This window comes from Alosa alosa, chromosome 2 (assembly GCF_017589495.1).
Source record: "Alosa alosa isolate M-15738 ecotype Scorff River chromosome 2, AALO_Geno_1.1, whole genome shotgun sequence".
NCBI classification, from domain to species: Eukaryota; Metazoa; Chordata; class Actinopteri; order Clupeiformes; family Clupeidae; genus Alosa; species Alosa alosa.
This window is the reverse complement of record NC_063190.1, coordinates 3,632,283-3,652,701: the sequence shown is the minus strand read 5'-3', so window position 1 is coordinate 3,652,701 and position 20,419 is coordinate 3,632,283. Positions and strand designations below refer to the sequence as shown.

General features: G+C 46.0%; 1 protein-coding gene across 1 annotated transcript; it reads left to right on the top strand.

Moving 5' to 3' along the window:
* Nucleotides 1–539: 539 nt before the first annotated feature.
* On the top strand, nt 540–19,958 carry clip2 (CAP-GLY domain containing linker protein 2). Its single transcript, XM_048236563.1, is given in 18 exon segments — nt 540–1,051; nt 2,004–2,219; nt 5,031–5,560; nt 9,689–9,813; nt 10,280–10,490; nt 11,065–11,173; nt 11,176–11,261; nt 11,567–11,670; nt 12,235–12,295; nt 12,738–12,842; nt 14,610–15,620; nt 15,771–15,828; nt 16,076–16,159; nt 16,291–16,447; nt 17,179–17,338; nt 17,999–18,187; nt 18,392–18,454; nt 18,642–19,958. Coding segments are annotated over 17 exon segments (3,180 nt in total). The 5' UTR covers nt 540–1,051; nt 2,004–2,104; the 3' UTR covers nt 18,654–19,958.
* Nucleotides 19,959–20,419: the final 461 nt, after the last annotated feature.

Genomic DNA, 20,419 nt, shown 5'->3' with positions numbered 1-20,419 from the left:
CCATCCAGGAACTATCAAGCCTACTGCCATAATTTGCCATTTGTTGTATCATTCCCTTGAATTAAACGCCTCAAATCTTTGAAATCCTCTGAACATCCCCTTATAGAATGAAGTGTGGACTCAGGAACAGTTAAAAGTACAAGTCTCTGCCCAGATTGCTGATATTTTTCATGGGACTATCATCCACAGCATAATGTTTGCACTTTCTCCTTGGGTAAATAGAAAAAATCATAACTGTCTGCTCTAGACATCAGGTCACTAGGATATAGCCCAATTTCTTTGACAAAATAATGGTTTCATTGGAATCTATTATTTTATCAAAACCGAACCTTGCCTGGGCTAGGCCTACTCTCAAAATCCACAATAGGCGTCTTTATTTGGCAGTCTAACGTTCTTTACGCATCAGATATTAAACTAAAAGTGTCATTGGCAGGAATATGCATAGCCTCCATTTCAAGGCAACTAGGCCTATACAGGAAGTCTTCCCCCAAAGCGTCGGAAAGTTGCCAGTGATTTCCTCTGCCGCTCCCCCGCACAGTCCTCGTTGCTCTCGCTGTCTTTTGTCTGGTTGTGCTGAGCCCTGGGAAAGGGGCCGAGTATCGTTGCGCTTTAGGCAAAAAATAGGGTACCTCCTCCCCCTCTATTCAGTAAACCACATGCTAGCAGTAGTGAAAGCGCTCTAAATCCAAGGTAACATGGCCCTACACTGCCGAAATTCTTTAACGGAAATCAGCACACCCTAAGAAAACACAGGGTAGACATCAGTTTAGTACAATCGCATCTAGACCAGACCCCTAGACGACATTTATCTAGACCGCGTTCCTAAAATGACCCGGCATCTCCGTCGCCTTTCTACTGCGGCTCGCATCCTGCTCCACTCCTCCTCTCAGTTCTAGCTCAGCATCCATATTTTTCGCATCCCTGTGTGTGAATGTAGGGAGTGGCAGACCACATCTATCTCAAGCCCGGGGATTCAGGGGACTATTTCATTTTGGAAGATTAAAGTTAGTCGGCGACTACCTTTTGCATTACCGAACGTGGACTTTGTAAGGTAAGAATGCTTTTGTTGTATCTCCATCGCAGGCTATTTGAGACATCTGTCAGGGCCAAGTAAAAACGCAGACCACGCTGCAGTACATAGCTAAAACAATAGAACAAGATTTGCGATGTAGAAAGGTTTACTTCTATTAGTAACTGTGTCGTGTAGAGACATGATAATGATTTTTGTTAAATTATTTTTGTCATATTTGATCAAATCTGAATCTCGGTTTGATGAAAGGGTCGTTTTGAGGTCTCTAAGCAAGTAACGTTCGCCAGACGGCGTAACACAACAGACATCTCCAACCTTAATGTAAACTGTAACAAGTTTCACGGCATAAGATAGGATTGCATCAAAGGCATTCACATTAACCATTTGAACAATAATTCCAACATCAGTTTAGGCTCGTGTTTTGTTTTTGGCTATAAAGATGACAGACGGTCATGTCCTTAATACGCTTTAAATGAAAGCTTATGATAGCAAACATTTTCCTCAAGCCCACCAGAAGAAAGCTTTCACTATTTCATCCAGCTGTAGTGTAGGGTATGATCTTATGGGCGTGAGTCATAATATGAGTCATTTATTCACATCCGTTAGCTACTCTTGTTTGTTTTGTCTCCTGATGCTTCATCACAATTAGGTAGGCTACTGCTGGTGTTATCCTCCAGTGGGGGTTTTAGTGCCCCTGTGTTGTGCAATGAGCTTTTGGAAGTCCAGTGTTTGTGGTCATTCTGATCATGGTCAGGCTTTCCCATAGACATTAATACAAACCCAGGGGAATTAAAAAATGTAGTGTGTGTTAAAGTATGAAACAAATAAATATGTATGCATACGATTTCCTTCAAGTCCAACATCAGTGGCCTTCCATAACCAATATGGTGAAGAAGAGGGTGTTGTTTGTGTATCTTAAATAACCAACCATTCTGTATCAACTGAACTTGCTTAATGAAACACACCTTCTCAGTCCTGCAGGTATAATGGGGACACTCCATTGCTATACCCGCATCTAGTGCCTCAGCAAAAGCCTTTGGTTTTTGGGAATTTGCTGCCTATCAGCCAAGCACCATGAACATGTTGAAGTCAAGTGGACTGAAGATTCCTGGCAGGGGTCCAAAGCACTCCAGCCCTGTGGGACGAACCACTGCTGGGTCCTCTTCCGGTCCTGCTGCACAAAAAGACAGTAAGTCTGTTTTCCCCACAGGCGCCTAGAAAGGAGTGTTTTTCCAACATAGTTACCATGATTCAGCTAATCCAGCAGTGGTCCTCTTGCATGTTTCCATTGCATGGAAGAGTGAGACAGTTGGTTCTGTGCCTGTTGTTCTACTTGTTTATTTGGACGCATCAAGAGATTAGGAATCTCCTAATTCCACCAAAATATAGATAAAAAACAATGTTTCATGTGGAGTAGACCAGAGGACTTTGTGGATTATCACATTACTGTAATTTCTGAGTGCCTCTTAGGAAAAGCCAGTTGCCAGTTATTTTGGGCAAACTTTTATGTGGGCATGTATTCCAGTTCATGCACCATGCATCATTAAATTCTTAGTTAGCCTAATACCTATACCCTTCCAAGCAATAAAAAGCACTCTAAAAGCAGTAATTAAGGAATTCCCATTCCAATGTGTATGGACTTAGCAGACAGAGTGTATAAAGTGCACAGCAGCTTATTTAATGCCCTAGTCTTAGATTTCTGACCCCAGGACACAGACACGTGTTAAACTACCACAGGACAGGGTAATCTCCACTGGGCTTGCAGTGCTCTGCTCACGGCCAGCAGCAGTAAGAGTCAGACTGTAGTTTGTTATTTGCATTAGTTTGTGTGTCAACCAGAAGGGTGTTATGGTTCAAGCTGTCTGTGGAATGCACTGAGGGAAAAAAAGGAACTCAGGAAGTGAAGTCACACTAAGTGAAAAGCAAGCAGTGCAAGAATGCTTGGAGCTTTATGCAGCCAGTTAAATGAGCATAACCCTTGTTGTTGATTAAGATATCATAGGTCCACAATCTACAGAATACATCTAGTTTGTGGGGAGCTGAGTACTTGATATAAGTATGTGGTTGGTTAGTATACATTATGTAGATATTGCAATGCAGAAACTTCAGAATTTGAATGTCTTGCCTAATGAAGTGTCCTTTGGAACCAAGATAGATCTGCGCACTGTAATGCTATGGAAATGCACACCGTGTAAATACTACACTATTCTATTGAGATTAGTAAGTAATAACTAGTCTACTATCTAATGCACCTTATTTGGAAGATAGTGAACTACTGCTGAATGCAACCACTTACCAAAGTTGCATTGTTTTTGCATATTGTAACGGAGAAAAAAGACTCCGGGTCATAGAGGAACACTGCAAGAAAAAAAGAAGAGACAGAGAGGGTAGAAAGGAAGTGTACTGAGTGTTTGTGTGAGTGAGTGTCCTTTTGCAGAAGGGAGGCGGCATTAAGAGCTGTGCTGGGGTCATTGTGCTGGTGCTGGTGAATAGTGGCATTCTGATGGGTGGGAGGTGGCGACGAGGCACAATTGTGAAGTGAGGCCTGTGTTCTTCTCCTTCCTCCTGCCTCCCTCTCTCTCCCTCGCTCGCTCCCTTTACCCAGATCTGCTGTTGCCCTGGCAACGCGGCCACTTGGGCAAGCAACACGGCAGGCCTTCGGTTCTCGCTCGTCACTGGGCCGGGACATCTCGAATGGGGCTTCTCTTGTAGTGGCTCAGTGACGTGGCCGTGAGCCAGACTGACCCCAGCTCACACACGAGTTGCAGGAATGCAAACATACTACACATCTAGTTGTAAACATACATTTTATAGCTTTCTGGTTGTCCTTTTAATGGGTGTGGCAGATTAGAAAGGGAGGAAGTGGTTTACGTTCTCTGAGGATAGCATATACAGAAATGTATAGGATGTGTAAATACATGTCTTGCAGGATCAAGATGAGTTGATGAATTTATGAAATGTGTCAGTCAAAGCGTGACATCTCCAATCCTTTCAGTGATCTTATCATTATGAACACAGTGTCCCCATCATATGCCCCAACCACGCTTTATCATCCATCTGTCCCTTTCCAATAATGACCTACATTAGACAATTTCTACCTGAAGTGTTTATGGCCCTGCTTGTGAGTACAGCTTTTGGAAGGTTAACAAGCTCCACGTGTTTTGATAGAGTTGCAGCCATCAAGATGAGCCTGGGTTCTTTTGTCTGTGGTTTTGTTTGCATCTACAATGCTGTCTATCGGCCGCAGAACATATGGGAGCAATTGGGGCACAAAAGCTGTCCTTAGTCCCCCTCCCCCAGTCCTGGCCAACCCTGGCACCAACCACATCAACCCACACACTGAGCTGTGAGGGCAGCAGACCACATGCTAATTCAGCTGTGTTGCTCTCGCACTTTGCTGGGGAACAAACTCGCCGTGAAATAGTGTGTCATACACATAGTATTAAGCTGTGTAGTCAATGTTTGACTTCACATGTGTCTGTTATCCTGAATTTCCCCTTGGGGATCAATAAAGTATCTATCTATCTATCTATCTATGTGTCTGTTATAGAATCAACATGATTTGGATATGAATCCTCCTATATAATTGAGTTTTTGAGGATGTTTTGCAGGTGTCAGCTTCATTGCAACTGTTCTAGTTTTGATACAGGATTTCAATTATTTGAATTGTATACACACACATCCACACATTTGTGTTATATGGTTAAGTTGGAAAGTAGTTTTATGTTTTTTTATTGGCAAATTTGTTATACTATGCCTTCTTCTCTCATTCTCTATGTCCTCACTTGACTCTTTGTAGATGTGTGGGTGGTGGTAGATTTTTAATGTAGAACAGCACTAAATGAGAAACTAGGTGAAGCTCATTTTAGTCCTCAAATGTAAATTTTTTACCAGTTCTGAACATTATATCTGAACTCATTAGATGTGTGTTCCACCTCATCTGCGTGCCGTCTGTGCTGAAGTTTGGCAGTTTGGCTGACCCTTGTCCCTCTCTCTGCAGACCCCCCCCACAAGCCCACCACACCGACACCCAGCAACGCCTCAGACAAGTCCAGCTCCAAAGCCTCGGAGGTCGGCGACGACGTCTTGGGGGACTTTGTGGTCGGCGAACGAGTGTGGGTCAATGGCGTCAAGCCTGGCGTCATCGCGTACCTCGGTGAGACGCAGTTTGCGCCGGGCCAGTGGGCCGGGGTGGTCCTGAACGATCTGGTCGGCAAGAACGACGGCTCTGTGGGTGGCGTGCGCTACTTCGAATGCCAGGCCCTGCAGGGCATCTTCACCCGGCCCTCTAAGCTCACACGGCAGCCGACGGGCGACGGGGGCGATGGCCATGCCGGGGACGCCCTCACGGCCCAGAACCTCCAGAATCTCCACGGCGCCGCGGTCAACGCTGCCGGCCGGCCGGTCATGCCCCTGAGAGAGGGCGTGCTCAACAGCAAGACGGGCAACGAGTCCGGCTCCAATATGTCCGACAGCGGCTCGGTCAAGAAAGGGGGTGACAAGGATCTCAGAGTGGGAGACCGTGTGCTGGTATGTACTGTGGGTATTGTAGATTAATTACCAAAATAGATCATGTCGCTTATATAGTCAATATTTACCGTGCCAGCACCATGATTAATGGTAGTGAGGACACTGTCGTTCTAACTACGTCCTGGATTTCTCGCTCTGGCAAAGGAATTTCATTAAGTATGTCTGCTCCACCATATACCCTGATTGGCCTTGGGTCAAATTGCTTTCCATTTAGTACAGCACTGGCTAAAAGCTTTCCAAGCAGTCAATATTGTAAATCAAAGTGGATTACCGTCACAGACCTCCAACCAGTGTCAGTCCATGGAACAACAGTGTCCAAGGCCCCATCCTTCTCTTCAAGTACTTGCAGTGCCCTTTAGTGATCATCAATATGTAAAATGCATCAGTATACAGTTAGTTCCCAAGGCTGCACCAGTGATCGTACAGAATGACCCTGCAGGAACTTTTTTAGTAGAACTATTTGTTATGCATTGCATGCTCATGAATTTGACATGCTTCCAAAATGTGAGTTTATTTAATGCCACAAAGGTTTTTTTCTGTTTTTTTACCATTTAAGGTATAATTTTGCAGGGAAATTCAGCTCAATGAAAACATCTAATCAGAGGACCTCTGATGCAGTTTTACTTTTCAAATATTCACATTTCACAAGTAGAAACATTTTAGATTGTTAAAAAACCAGTTCCCTTGTAATCATTAGCGTCCTGTGTATTGCAATCACTAGGGTTACCAGAGCTGCATTAGTAATCAATCCGTGAAGCTGTGTCCCAACAGTGCCACAAGAAGGTGGTTTGTTTATCTCACATAGCAGCACAAACATTGGCCCAGTCCCACACACGCCCTGACAATGTGTCACTTAAATATCACCAATCCACCATTAGGTGTTTGTAATTAATGTGTCTTTTTTCCTGTGTTTTGTGCTGCCACTCATGTGAGATATAGATTTGGTGCTGGGAGAGAGAGGGATGGAGGGAGAGAGAGAGGGATGGAGGGAGAGGGGCACCATGCCAGAGGAGAATGCTGTTCAGCCCCATTAGGGGGGATTTTTTTTCCCCTTGGCCAATTCCCCATTGCTTCTCTCTTCTACCAGTATCCTATTACCATGAGCATGCTGTCAGATACGAAGGACTCCTCAATGTCAACGAGCTCCATGTAGTCGAAATCCAGAGTATTGCTTTTTCCATCTGTCCACCACCACATAACATAATCTCACTGGAGAGAGAGAGAGCTAGCTGTTGCAGCCCTAGGAAAGCAAGTCTCTGCGAAAGCATTGCCCTTCTGCAGATTGAGATGAAGTCATTTTAAAGATGCTTTCTCAGACAGATGCTTTGTCACCTCCTGCACAGACCTCAGTTGAGTGAACTGAACAAAGTAGAGTTTCACATCTTACTAGCATCCTCACTAGTCTTCATCACTGTCCATCTGCACTATAAAGCTGTAAAAAAGAGGTTGTATAGACTCCCCCCCCAATGAAACAGCGAGCTGAGCTGATGCTCCACATTTTCCACCTGGGTTATGTGTGCATGGCCATAGGCTCTACAGGCTGTTAGCTCGGTATTGAGCCCCTGTCTTGGCCAGCAAGGCCTCTGGATTTCCCTCAGCCACCCCTCAGTCATGCAGACAGCCAGTCAGCTGGATTGAGTGCGAGCCAAATGAGAGAGAGAGAGAGAGAGAGAGAGGGAGGGAGGGAGGGAGCAAGGGAGAGAGGGAGAGAGATAGCGAAAGGGAGGGAGGGAGAAAGAGAGAGAAAGGGAGAGAGACAGGGAGAGAGAGAGACAGAGAGAGAGGGAGAGATAGACAGAGAGAGCAAGAGATGATGGGCGGCAAATCCCCTGTGTAGCAGCAGCCATGTGAGGGGAGAGGCGTCTGACTCAGCCCTCTCTCTCGCCCACAGGAGCCGGCCTGCTAGCTCAGAGGCTACACGACCACTGGGAGATAAGGCAGGAGGGGGTGTGTGTGTGGTTTTGGTGGGGGAGTTGTGAAGGCATGGTTGGGAAAAGATAAATGACAGTCAGTCATTTAGAATTATCAGCGCATGAAACCGCGAGATTCACTTTCTCCACTTCCTTGACTTCCTGGTTTCTCTAGACCTTCTGTTTATGGAAGACTGTCTGGTCTGTCTGTGTGTAGCGTTAAGTGGGGACAGGCGGAGTGAGGTCAGCAACTGTGAGGCGCCAAGGCTGAGCGTCCTCCTCACGCCTGTTTTTGTTATCGCCACTCTCTCGAGTTAGCGTGCGCGGGAGAATGGTCTGCCACGTCGGACGAGTCCCACGCTCTTGCTCGCCGCAAGGCAGGCAGGGAGGCAGGCAGGCCGGCAGACGTAGCTGTTGTGTCAGCGCCTCGGCACTGAGGCACACGTGTCTGTCGTCTCGAGGCCAGACAGCGTCGCGTGGAATGGAACGGATCATCTCTGTGCAGACATTTACAGCCAAACAACAAACTCCCTCGGCCGGGCGCTAGGGAGGGAGGGAGGAAGGGAGGGAAGGAGATGGGAAGGAGATGGGAAGGAGATGGGATGTCTTTGCTCAAGGCCGATTGTGAACGGGCGGGACTTTTAAGGGCAGAGTTCTCCCGCTCATGACTCGCGGGTCCGCCCAATGAAAAGCGCATCTGTGTGGACTCCTCCACACACACACACACACACACACAGAGCCTCAGTCTCAGATGAGCAGCGCAGTGCAGGCGCTGCAGGGGCTGAAGGCTTAGGTCCCGGGCCCCCTCACAAAAGCGCCACTGTTTCAGGGCCCCGTCCGGAGGATATGACACCGGGCACAGTGTGTGACGGCAACCGTGAGCCTCATGTAATGAGAGAAGTGCACAGAATGGCGTTTGTTTGGCGGGTAAGAAAAAGACGAAGTGACAAGGATGGATTCTCTAGGTAATGGGCTTCCCACTGATCCCCATTCAGTTGTCTGATGAATGAGCATGGCGTCTGATGAATGCGCTCAGGTTCAGAGTATGCCCCTGGGACGCACGACGCCTTTTCATTATTCCCCTGTCTTTTGTACTTCTGTCTCACATGACCTGTGAACACCATTGTTTTCACACATTACCGCAGGTGAGCATCTGAGGGTTAGATGTAATACACATCTGCATTTTTAATTCTATTGGAATGTCACTCTCAGTATTGAACTTGGTCCTGGATGTTTAAATGCATATTGTTCATCTGCCATGATGTACTTTTGTCTTTGATGTCATATCTCCCTGAGCTCTGGAACTACTAATAATGACTTTGGAAAATGTAGTTATTATAATATAGACCACAGAACACATTTTTGATCATTATCAACCAGCAATTACTGCTTCACAAACTCTGCCAACAGAGTACAATGCCTATCATATCACAGCAGTGTTCCATGACTAAGTATTTTGCAACTTCTACAAACCACACAGCATAGCATGTAGTGCCGCTTCATCAAGCAAAAGATTGGCTCGATCTGGACCAGAGGTTATCCTTCCCCTCCGAGATCAGAGTGGACTATGGAGTTTCATTCCATACAACCAGAGTTTGGATTGCTATCGGAATAGCAGTCTCTGGTTTGATGCAATGCATTATTTAGTAGCGCAGTCATTCATGTGATCTCCTCGGAAACCACGCACTTTGCGCATGGAAAAAAAAACCACCCACCCCCTTAACTGCTTCAAGGTGGTCTTTTGTGTGTACGTGCGCCCTCAAACCTGCTTCCAATCTGTCTGATCTCGCTAGTGTAACTGGCAATGACCTCCATTCCCTGAGTATGTAGGCCACGTCTGCCGTCGCAGTCACGCACAATTAGATGGCAGCCAGGCCATGAGTGACAATGCGGTGGACTCCAATGCCACAGTGGTGGGTCGAGAGGGTGGTCGCCCTCATGCTCATTCCAAACATCTCCTCTCCTCTCGCCCCTCTCACTGTCCTCTAACCATCAATCAGCAGTTCTCACCTCCGCTCGCCAAGTCCCGCTTTTGTGCTTTTGTGTGTTAGTCACGCAACCCACATCATAGTACAAAATTAGCATTGATCTACTTCTTCCATTGATACACTATCTATAAGCTAACTATAGAGAGGTGTCTGGATTAGTCATATGCACTGACAGATAGGCTGATTTGGAGGTAATTACGCAGATAACCCCCCTCTCTCCCCGTGTTCAGGTCGGAGGCACTAAAACCGGAGTGGTGCGCTACGTGGGGGAGACTGACTTTGCCAAGGGCGAATGGTGCGGCGTGGAGCTGGACGAGCCTCTGGGGAAGAACGATGGAGCCGTGGCAGGGACCAGGTAGGCAGCCGCTTCCTCTCGGTGCCACGGCACAAATGACTGCAGTGTCCTGGTGTATTTTTAAACCCATCTCCTACATGTGTGTCATCATCCAAATGGGCTCCGATTAAACTAGCTTCTTTAATGTAGTTGGTGCGAAAGGTTATTCAACGCTCAAACGTTGCTGTTTTCAAATTTCATGAAAAATATAAGAGCAGTCTGTTTTCACAGTTGAATTGATTTCAATTCAGGTCATTGTTTCAAAGCTTTGATGGCACCTAAAAGTGAACCAAACATAATTGCACAGAGTGTTTCTAAATGTTGTCGGAACAAATGCAGTAGGATTTAGCACTCCAGGTCAGGCACTTTGAATTGCCCACAACAAAGACCTTCACTGTCTTCATTGAAACAATAACAACAGTGGTTTTCTTTTTTAGTACAGTACATCTTTGTGAATTTGGGTCTTCTCCCCCCCAATCTGACGCAGGTATTTCCAGTGCCAGGCCAAGTTCGGGCTCTTCGCTCCCATCCACAAGGTGATCCGCATTGGCTTCCCCTCCACGAGCCCGGCCAAGGCCAAGAAGAGCAAGCGCGTGGCCATGGGCGTGTCGTCGCTGGCGCACAGCCCCAGCAGCTCGTCCATCAGCTCCGTCAGTTCGGTGGCCTCCTCCGTGGGCAGGCCCAGTCGCACCGGCCTGGTGAGAGAGACGTGCGCGCGCGCTCGCTCGTTGAGCTCCCTTACGAGACCAGTGGCGACCGTTCGGCCCGAGACGTGGGGGAAGGAGGGAGGGGAGGGAGCTTGGGGGGGTCCTTTGGCTGGACTGTCAGTCAGAGCTGTTCTTGAAGTAGTGATTAAATGTTGTGCCGTAAGGTCTTCAGCGGTTCTCCTTAAGGACCTGTCTGGGTACAAGACTTCACTACAGTCAACTTCAGTCAAAGTTTTACATTATGTCTAATTGAGCTGTGAAATATGCCATTGGGTACTTTGTTCTCACTGTTGCCAGGATTTGTATGAATACAATTGAATATACATACAACAATGGGCACGAGTGAGGTATCGTTAATCTAATATGAGTGCAAATGCGAATACAAATACCCCAAAGGAAAGCTCAATTGTACATAATAGCACTTGCTTGGACGTTGATGCTGTACCGAGGTCCTTCAGGAGGAATGCAGCTTGTAGCATAAGTTCTCTTCGTGAGCCTTAAGTGAACTATCACAGCGCTGACACACAAGTGCTGTTGATCTGATTTGTCTGGGCTGTGTCCTCAGCTGACAGAGACGTCGTCGCGCTACGCCCGCAAGATCTCAGGCACCACGGCTCTCCAGGAGGCGCTGAAGGAGAAGCAGCAGCACATCGAGCAGCTCCTGGCCGAGAGGGACCTGAGCGGGCCGAGGTCGCCAAGGCAACCAGCCACATCTGCGAGGTGGAGAAGGAGCTGAGCGCGCTCAAAGCCCAGCACCTGCAGGTGTGTCACTCGTCGACCTGTCACAAGCTGTGCACATCATCTCTCTCTCTCTCACTCTCTCTCTCTCTCACACACACACACACACACAGACACACACACACACTCAGAGTTTTTATACGGAGCAGGATGTGAGGAACAGGAGGGGAGATGGGAGAGGGTAAAGGGGGTTAGAGAGGTGCTGTTTGAAGTCGCATTGCAGTGTTAACCATCGTCACTATCTGTTTTGAATACAGGTTTTGCCTAGAATGTGTAAAATGAATGATGTGTGTCAGATTTGATAAGGTCATTGTGTTTTGTATTCTCAGTACGCTGCTGAGGTAGAGGGTAATCTGCAACAAGTGAGAACATTACTGGCCACCACTCAAAAGGACAAACTAGAACTCGCCAATCAGCTGGAAGAAGAAAAAAGGTAACAGTAGCTATTTTATGCAATTTTGTGTCATACATAACACATTACACATGTCTTTATATTTGTCTAAATAAGTACATGCCTTTACATGAATAATCCGTCTTAGTATTTTGCCAAGATGCATCTGTTAGTATACATTATTGCCGCTAGAGGAGACATATGTCCCTTTTCCAGAGCATAGCCTGAAGATGGTTAAAAAAGCTCAAATATTTGTGGGCTCTGGTAGGCTTCAGTGGTCTGTCTGGAATGGAATGATTTAAAAACACATTTAACCAGGAAGTGTGCTTTCCAAAATGACACTGACACTGGTTCTAGAGTTTGAATTGTAGACTATATTTGGGGAAGATGAGATACATTTTTAATGCAGAGACCAACATTAAGAGTAATACATTTGTCCTTATTAAATTACTGCTCTACCAGACGTTGGAACTCTAAAACTATTTTTTTGCATCCCTGAAGAGTGCAATACTAGCATTCATCAGCCAGACAATTACTGTATGTTACAGTGAGGTTGGTTTTGGAGGTATTTTCCTGGCACCTAGTGGTGTGTTTGTCTTACTACAGGAAAGTTGAAGATCTCCAGTTCAGAGTGGAAGAGGAATCCATAACCAAAGGAGACCTAGAGGTATTTTTTTTTTTTAAGAATGATATTCTGACATGACGCATGCTTTTTAAACAGACTAATAGAGTTTAATTTAGTGCAAGACCTCTAATGCATTAAGTACTGTTCATTTAGTGCTAGTTCATCAGTGCGTTTGATGAAAGAGACATCTGTCGAGGAACTTCTCTCAACAGGTATTTTGAAAATGGCCACATGAAAGGCAGGCAACAGGGTTGAGGTTTTTCACATCTTTTCAATGTTTTTTCATCTCTCTCTTTCAAGTCAGCCTCTCTCAAACTGTCTGCCGAATGCTTTAAAGACACTGCAGAGAATCTCTGAAATTTAATTGAGTTACATTTCCCCTTTCTGTATGTGTGTGTGTGTCTCTCTCTCTTTCCTCTCTCTCTCTCTCTCTCTCTCTCTCCTGTCCCCCTTTTCCCCTGTCCCTGTCTCTCTCGTCTCTTAGACACAGACGAAACTGGAGCATGCCCGTATACGGCAGCTCGAGCAGAGTCTGCTGTTTGAAAAGTCAAAAGCAGAGAAGCTGCAGAAAGAGTTAGAGGAGACAATGGTAACATAGGAAGCCACTCGAGAGCCCCCGTCTGCCTGTGGTCATCACCCCTCCGCACCCTCCCCTCTCACTTAGCCGTGGCCTCCTCTCTGAAAAACACTAGTCCTGCTTGCACCTGACTGGTACCGAGTTTGAGGTCTCCATACTTCAGTTCCAATCTTTTACCCTAACTGCTAAAAGGAGTGACAGGTTCAGAGCACCTCCAAGATGTCAAATCAGATGTTCTCTTTACATGTCCTGTGATTTGATGCTTTTTTCTCAGTATTCTGCACCCCAAGAAGAAAGATATCTTTCAAAGCCTCTTACAACAGTATGTTCAAACCAGTATATCTGTCTGTATAGTAAGAACGAAAACCTTGATGCATCAGTAGATACGAATATAACAGTAACTGCAGTATTGGAGACCTCTCTGAACTCTGACCCCACTTAGAATGCCACATTCAACTAGGGTTAAGTTAAGCACTTTTCATCTGCAGAGCCATTTCTTCGTTCTTTTTGTTTTTAATCATTACATTTGAACGCTAGTCCATGTAGACCACTGGAGCTGTTTGCCTGTTTGTAGCCACTGTGTCCTCTCTCCCTCCTTCCTTCCCCTCTGTCCCATGTCATCCAACATACCCTCCCCCAGTGAGCCTGTGTGTCAGCTTGAGTTATCCTCAGTGCCCCTCCACACAGCAAGTGTTTCAGGCACAAAAGAAGCCTTCACGGGGTGGATTTCGCACCACATTAGCTTATTAGTGCTGTGCTAAACCAGAGCAAAGCATACCAACACAAAGAGATAAGTGTGTGCTCCAATGGGTGCTAATAAGAGAAACTGAACTTTAGATCAGAGGCACCACTGTCTAGAAGGCCTGATCTGATCGTTGTAAGTGAGTGGGTTTTTGCATTGTAAGGCTTAAGGCCTGGTTAGAGAAACAAGCTCTTGAAGGTATGCCATTTGTCAACAGGGCAGATGCAGACTCCCATCACCCTTGAGGTTGGGTAAGAGAATCCAGGTGAAACAAGAATCACTCTCTAATCTTCTCCAAAACTTCAGTGTGTTCTGTGTTTTCTTGATGGCCACTGGGTCACTTCTGGCTAAGTGCCTTTTCCCCCCTGTCTAAAGTAGCATAGCCTCTGAATGCCTCTTGAGGATCTTCTGATTTGGTATGCTGTCAAACAGAAACTGTCAAATACAGCAATCAAACAATCAATCCAGAGAGCGCACATTTGTGTGGATGCTCAATGGGATCTTTCTAACTAACAAAGTGTGTCTTCGATCTTCTCTGACAAGAGTGCAATCCTGTGTTTTTCCAAATGGTGTGTAACGATTCTACTTCATGGCTTCGGTATGCTTATAGTGGTTTGTGTGTGTTTCTGTCCTCTGGACTCCCTAAGAGCTGTGACATCTCATATTGCCTGGCTGCTTGTAGAGGAAAACAATGTAGATGAATGGCTGCCTTGTTTTCCCATCTGCCATCTCTCATAGGTTGCTTTATGTCTGCTGACTGAAGGAATGCGTTCTCTTTCACTTTATAATAAGACCATCTCTTCCAGACTGCTCTATTTTGGGAGTAGACTCTTCCTAGCTCTAGGGGGGCTACCCTCTCACCTAATTAACCAGTTAGTTAATAGTGAAATAATGAAACAGGACAATAAAATGTGTCCAGAGTGGATAGTAGCCCCCCTCAGCCAGGAAGTTGGGTCTGGGTCCGGCTGTTTGTGACCACCAGGCACTGATGTATGTTTTTTTTTGTCGAGTATGGGTGACCTCTGTGTCCTTCTCAGCAAACCACAGTGGAGGAGAAGACTCGGGTGGGGCAGCTGGAGGAGGAGCTGGCTCTGCGCAAGGCCGAGGTGGAGGAGCTGAGGGCGCGGCTGCAGAGAAGCGGGGAGGAGGCGTCCGGCCTGGCCGGGACCGAGGTGTCCTCCTCCCTCTCGGACGGCGGGGCGGGCCTGAGCACCGAGGCGCTGGTCCTGCGCGAGCAGCTGCTGTTGGCAGGCCGCGAGCACCGCGAGGAGAGCAGCCAGCTGCGCGAGCGCTACGAGGTGGCGCTGACCGCCAGCCAGCGCGAGGCCGAGCGCCTCAAGGCCACCGGCGAGCGGCAGGCGCAGGAGATCGCCGAGCTGCGCCAGCGGCTCCAGCAGGCCACGCGCGAGAACATGGAGATGATGGACGGCTGGAAGGCCAAGCTGGACGGGCTGGTGGGCGACCACCAGCGGGCGCTGGAGGAGCTCAAGGCCTCGGTGACGGGGGAGCGGCGCGACGGGGCAGCCGAGGGTCAGGGCGAGGGCGAGGGCGGCGTGGGCGGTCCCACCGCCACACCTGAGGTGAGGCTGGCCATGGAGAGCCTGCGCATGGAGCAGCAACTGGAGATGGAGAACCTGAAGGCCAAGCACGAGATCGAAGTGGCCGTGCTGGCCAAGGAGCGCGAGGACTTCCGCACGCGCCTCCAGGAGCTCCGCGACCAGCTGGACGAGAGCGACGAGAACTGGAGGATCCAGGCGGACGCTAAGAGCGGCCAGCACGCGCTGGAGCTCAAAGAGGCCACCGAGAAGCAACAGAAGGCCGAGCAGAGGCTCAACGAGCTGGAGAAGGCCCACGAGGAGCAGGCCCGTGCCAGCCAACTCCTGAAGGAGAGGCTGGAGCTGGCTGAGAAGAAGATGGTGGACTACGAGGCTCTGCAGAAAGCAGAAGCTCAGAGCCGTGCTGAGCTGCTGACCCTCGAGGAGAAGCTAAGAGTGAGCGAGAACAGACTGCAAGCCATAGAGGCTGACCCCACCACCCAAGACGCCAATGTGAGTAACATACCCTCAGTACCTTACACCCCTTACTGTGCACTTGTGTACCCCTTATTGGACCCTGGTGTGTACAGCTTACATACAGCTTAAGTATCAGCGGGAAATAGAGAATATAATGACTGATTTTGCTCACTTTTCGCTTCCCAGGTGATAGAGGAGACTGATAATGCTGAGGAGAAGATTAAATTAAAGCAGACTATGGAAGGTAACACGGGGCTCCAGTTAATGAATGCATCACCACAGTCCTCTAAAGCATCTGTAGATAATGTATTCCGAGACAGTAATATATGGATGGGAAGATTAAAAGAGACATCCAAGACTTATGTTTATATCGTTATCCCTCCTGAACCGCTGGGGTTTGGAGGGAATAAAAGTCTTGATGAAACTAATGGTTTTGTAATGAAATTGTTTTTGTATCAAGCGTTATGTTTGTTTTTAACCACTTCTCACAGAAACCGTGGAGAAACTTACAAAAAGAGAAAAAGAAGTCTCAACTCTTTCGACCCAAGTGGATGCTCTTCAGTCACAAATTACTGGTAACTGATTCATTGGTAATTTCTTTGTGAGCGAGAGTTTTCGGTTAAGAAATTTTAGAGAAACGAAACTGTCTGTGACAACGTACAACTACAACTCTTGCTCACATCTGCATTGTGTTTCTTTGCAACAGCCTTGGAAAGCAAAGTCCGTTTAGGGGAGAAGAAGGTCGACGCAGTTCTCAAAGACAAGTTGCGTGTGGAGGCTGAGCTGGAGTCGATGACCAAGAAGTCCCATGATGCTTCAGGACAGCTTGTCATCATTAGCCAGGAGCTCCTGAAGAAAGAGAGGTGGAGGACACTTAAAAACAGCGATGACTTGTTGGCTGACTTCTCAATCCATCTCTTTGGAACATGTTAGCTGTCCAGAATGGAATTCACAATATATGCAATGTCAGCAACCTTGATAGAGAGCTCAGCCTAATAACATGCACTTACACTGGTCCATTCATTTGATCAGTTTCAATCCACTTTGTGTGAAAGAAGATTAAGGTAATGAGAGCAATTAGTCTGATTAGAACTGAGTCTAAAAGCTCTTTAACCACTCAGGCCAGTGCAGTGTCTTAGCTGAGGTGGCCTCTCCCTCTGGTAATGGGCCTGGACATGCCCTTCTTGCTAACAGTAAAACTCCATCAGAACAGTGGCAGTATAGAATATTCAGGAAAGCATTTGGGGGTGAGATGGAATACTACTAACGTGAATAAAAAGGATACCTTTAGGACAGTATTTACCCCTTTTATTTGGTGTACTCAACTAAAGTTACAGTCCATGATGTTGACACAAAAAGTTCTTGATATTTGAGCTCAATAGCCAATCAAAGAGCAACCCTCAACACTTACAATCTGTGATGCTGACAAAAAGTTCTTGATATTTGAGCTCAACAGCGAATCAAAGAGCAACCTTCAACACTTACAATCCACGATGCTGATAAAAAGTTCTTGATATTTGAGCTCAGTAACCAAACAAAGTGCAACCCTCCATAGCCAATCAAAGTGCAAACAACATTTGTCCCTTTGCATCAGGAGCCTGAATGAGCTGCGAGTGTTACTGCTGGAGTCCCCCCGCCACTCGCCCGGAGTGGACCGCGACCTGAGCAGGGAGGTGCACAAAGCCGAGTGGAAAGTGAAGGAGCAGAAGCTACAGGACGACATCAAGACCCTGCGGGAAAAACTGCTGCTGCTGGTGAGATGGGTCACTTGTGTTGTGATCCCCACACCTTTTCTCCACACTCTGCATTCTCTACACAAATAGAGGAAAAGTTCTCATACAAAGTACAGGAAGGAATGAAGTGAATAGGTTAAAGGGACACCAGGCAATGTTTTCATGTTAATTACTCATCTTCTTAAGTCGGTATATGGTTAAATGACTCATTACAGGGTGAATGAAGACTCTCTCGCCCGCCCCTACTGCCTGTAGGAAGAATATCCCGCTTGCAAGTTCAGTGTATCGTACCCGCCGACCGAAGCAGGATCAGTTTACATCCTGCATCCACAGCACAGAGGCAGGCTAACGAAACGCTAGCGATTGTTGCAAACGTGTGTATAATGGCAGATCCGGCGAAGAAGCAGCGAAAACCCTTGACGGAAGATGCAAAGAAAAGGAAAAGAGCTTCAGACCGAGCGAGGGGGAGTTTTGTAGAGAAAAAGCATCAGGCTTGCCTGGTCTCCCTTTAAGTGTGACATTTCTGTGAATAGACAAACATATTTGTATTATACGTGTGTTTAAATGTGATGTACATGTTAGGGGTTAGAGGATGAAAAACAAACATGGCGATGTATGATTTCTAACACACCTGTCGTTGTATTATTAACTTGTGTACGCTCACCTGTCTCTTGTTTCCAGGGTCGAGAGAAGGTGTCCCCAGATCACCGTAGGTACTCCATGATGGACCCGTCGCAGTCGGAGACGGAGGTGGCCCGTCTGCGGCAGAGGCTGCTGAGCACGGAGGATGCCCTGAGGAACGCCCTGGACCACAACCAGCAGGTGGACCAGCTCGTGGAGGCCATGCGCACACGCCCAGACAAGGGCCAGGTAACATATACAGCACAATCACATCACACAATCACAGGCACAGTGACAAAACAGACATGTAATATATTTATATATATAAATATATATATAAATATATTACAGGATGTAAAACATCCTGTAATATATTTCCTCATATTGTTGTTATGCATTTGCGTATTGCACATTGCATTGGTATGACCATTCTTGTGGATTCATTTCCAATAGGCCTATGGTGGTGCAAATTCAGCCAATGGTATTCATCAACAAGACACATCTCTCTCATCAGAGGTAAGGCACACACTATCAATCTGATATAAGTGACTCATAGATTGATCCAATGTGCATAATGCATTCTGGAAAAAGTTTAGGAAATGCTTAATGTCTTTGTATTTGAATCTCTTCTTCCTATGCAGTTTTCCTGATCTGTTGTGTATCAACATTGAATATGATGCCAAGACTGTTTTTTTTCCCTCAGGATCAACACTGATAAAGGAGGAAAGGAGGCCAAACTGATTGTTTTGGAAACTGAGGAGGTACATTGTAAAGAAGAAGCAGCCAGTTTGAAGCCTAGACTTCGTACTAACGCTCCACTGGACACATGATTTTTGTTTTCAGTTTACAGTTAACACCAAATCGACGACTAGCTGTCTCAATAAACAATCCAAAGCATCGTAATGAACACCTAATATGCCCCTTGAGAGACGAGACAGAGGTGATGCGGTCACGGTACGATCCTGCTGTTACCTGTAGACTACCTCCTACATGGACAATGTTGATGTTTTAAAGTGAAAGAAATTGGTCAAAATATGACAAGAGCTGTTGACAAAATATGCCAGAGACAGACCTTGGTTTGGCTTCAACAGAAAGAACACATGTGTAACCGGGACGATTGATAATTAGCCTCTATTGAAACTTGTTTAATTTATTGGCAATGTTTTTGTATGAGACCGATTACAAAGAAAGTTACATTAGAGCAAAAAAGGGAGCCCTGTTACATATCGTTTCAAGGAACTGAGGTACATGTTTATCACTTAAGTAGCATACACATGAATACAAATAAAAACAGTCTGCAGGATTTGGTCAAGGCTAGAGTTGTGCTTTCCCAGTATTTGGATCTTTGTTAAAAACTGTATCTACACAATTCAACTCAACTTCTGTGTGCAGAAATGCCGAATATATGCTACTCATTCAAGTAACAGTAATCTAGCTGTAACGAACTCCATGGACATACTTCAGTGGGTGTACGTATGGCTACAGTTATCAGTTTCATATAAATGGGAAAATATTGAGACGAATTTTACATTACAGAAGGGAGATAAACTGTAGAAGTACTTTCTTTCTTACTGTAACTGCTATGACAAGAGGATGTGGGCATCAGTGTCATAGTCAGGTATCTGGTATAATCTGGTATGAAATGTATAGGCTGAAGTAGAACACCATCCGTAATCTGGCTCTGTTTGCAACCTCCAACCCAAATATACAGAATCTATGTATTCAGTCTTCCAAATGTTAGTATCTCAAATTCAGCAAGAGTCCATAGCCTTCAGACCATTACTATATTTACAGTCAACAATTAGTGGGTATTTGGTCTTTGGAGAACTTTCTATAGGTACTGTATGGGCAGAGCTATTACGACTGGGGAAAATTCTCTGAAGATGAAAGGGCTGGCCCCAGGCTTTGGAATTGAAGAATCAAAATGTCATTGAACTTGAAATATTGCCTTTTCTCAGTTGGGGAAAAAAATCTTCATACTCTTGATTGCTGTAATGTCATTAAATATTAACAATATGGACATAAGGTTGTGTTTATTGTATTATTATTTTGTATTATTATTATTATTATTATATTATTTGTTTAAATTGGCAGCCAGATTGGTGATTATTATCCCATTCGTTGGCTTTTTCCACAGGACTTGAGAAGCCAATAAGCATCTTAAGGGAATACAAAACGGAGTCTCTTTCCCAATTGCAATTCTGGACACTGATAAACTGCTGAAGTACAACATGAGTGCAAAGGAGTAGCATGCAAAAGTGCAAAAATGAACCCAACTACAATAGAATCAGAATATAGAGAAATAGAAACTAGAGAATATATACAGAAATAGAATATAAATTAAAGCAAACTCCTTGTGCATTGCCACACATACTCACACACCACAACAACCTTTTACCCAAAGAAATTGAGTAAAGGGCTAAACTACTAAAATAGACATATTAGTTGCTTACTCTGCTAGTCTGTCTGTGCTTGTTATGG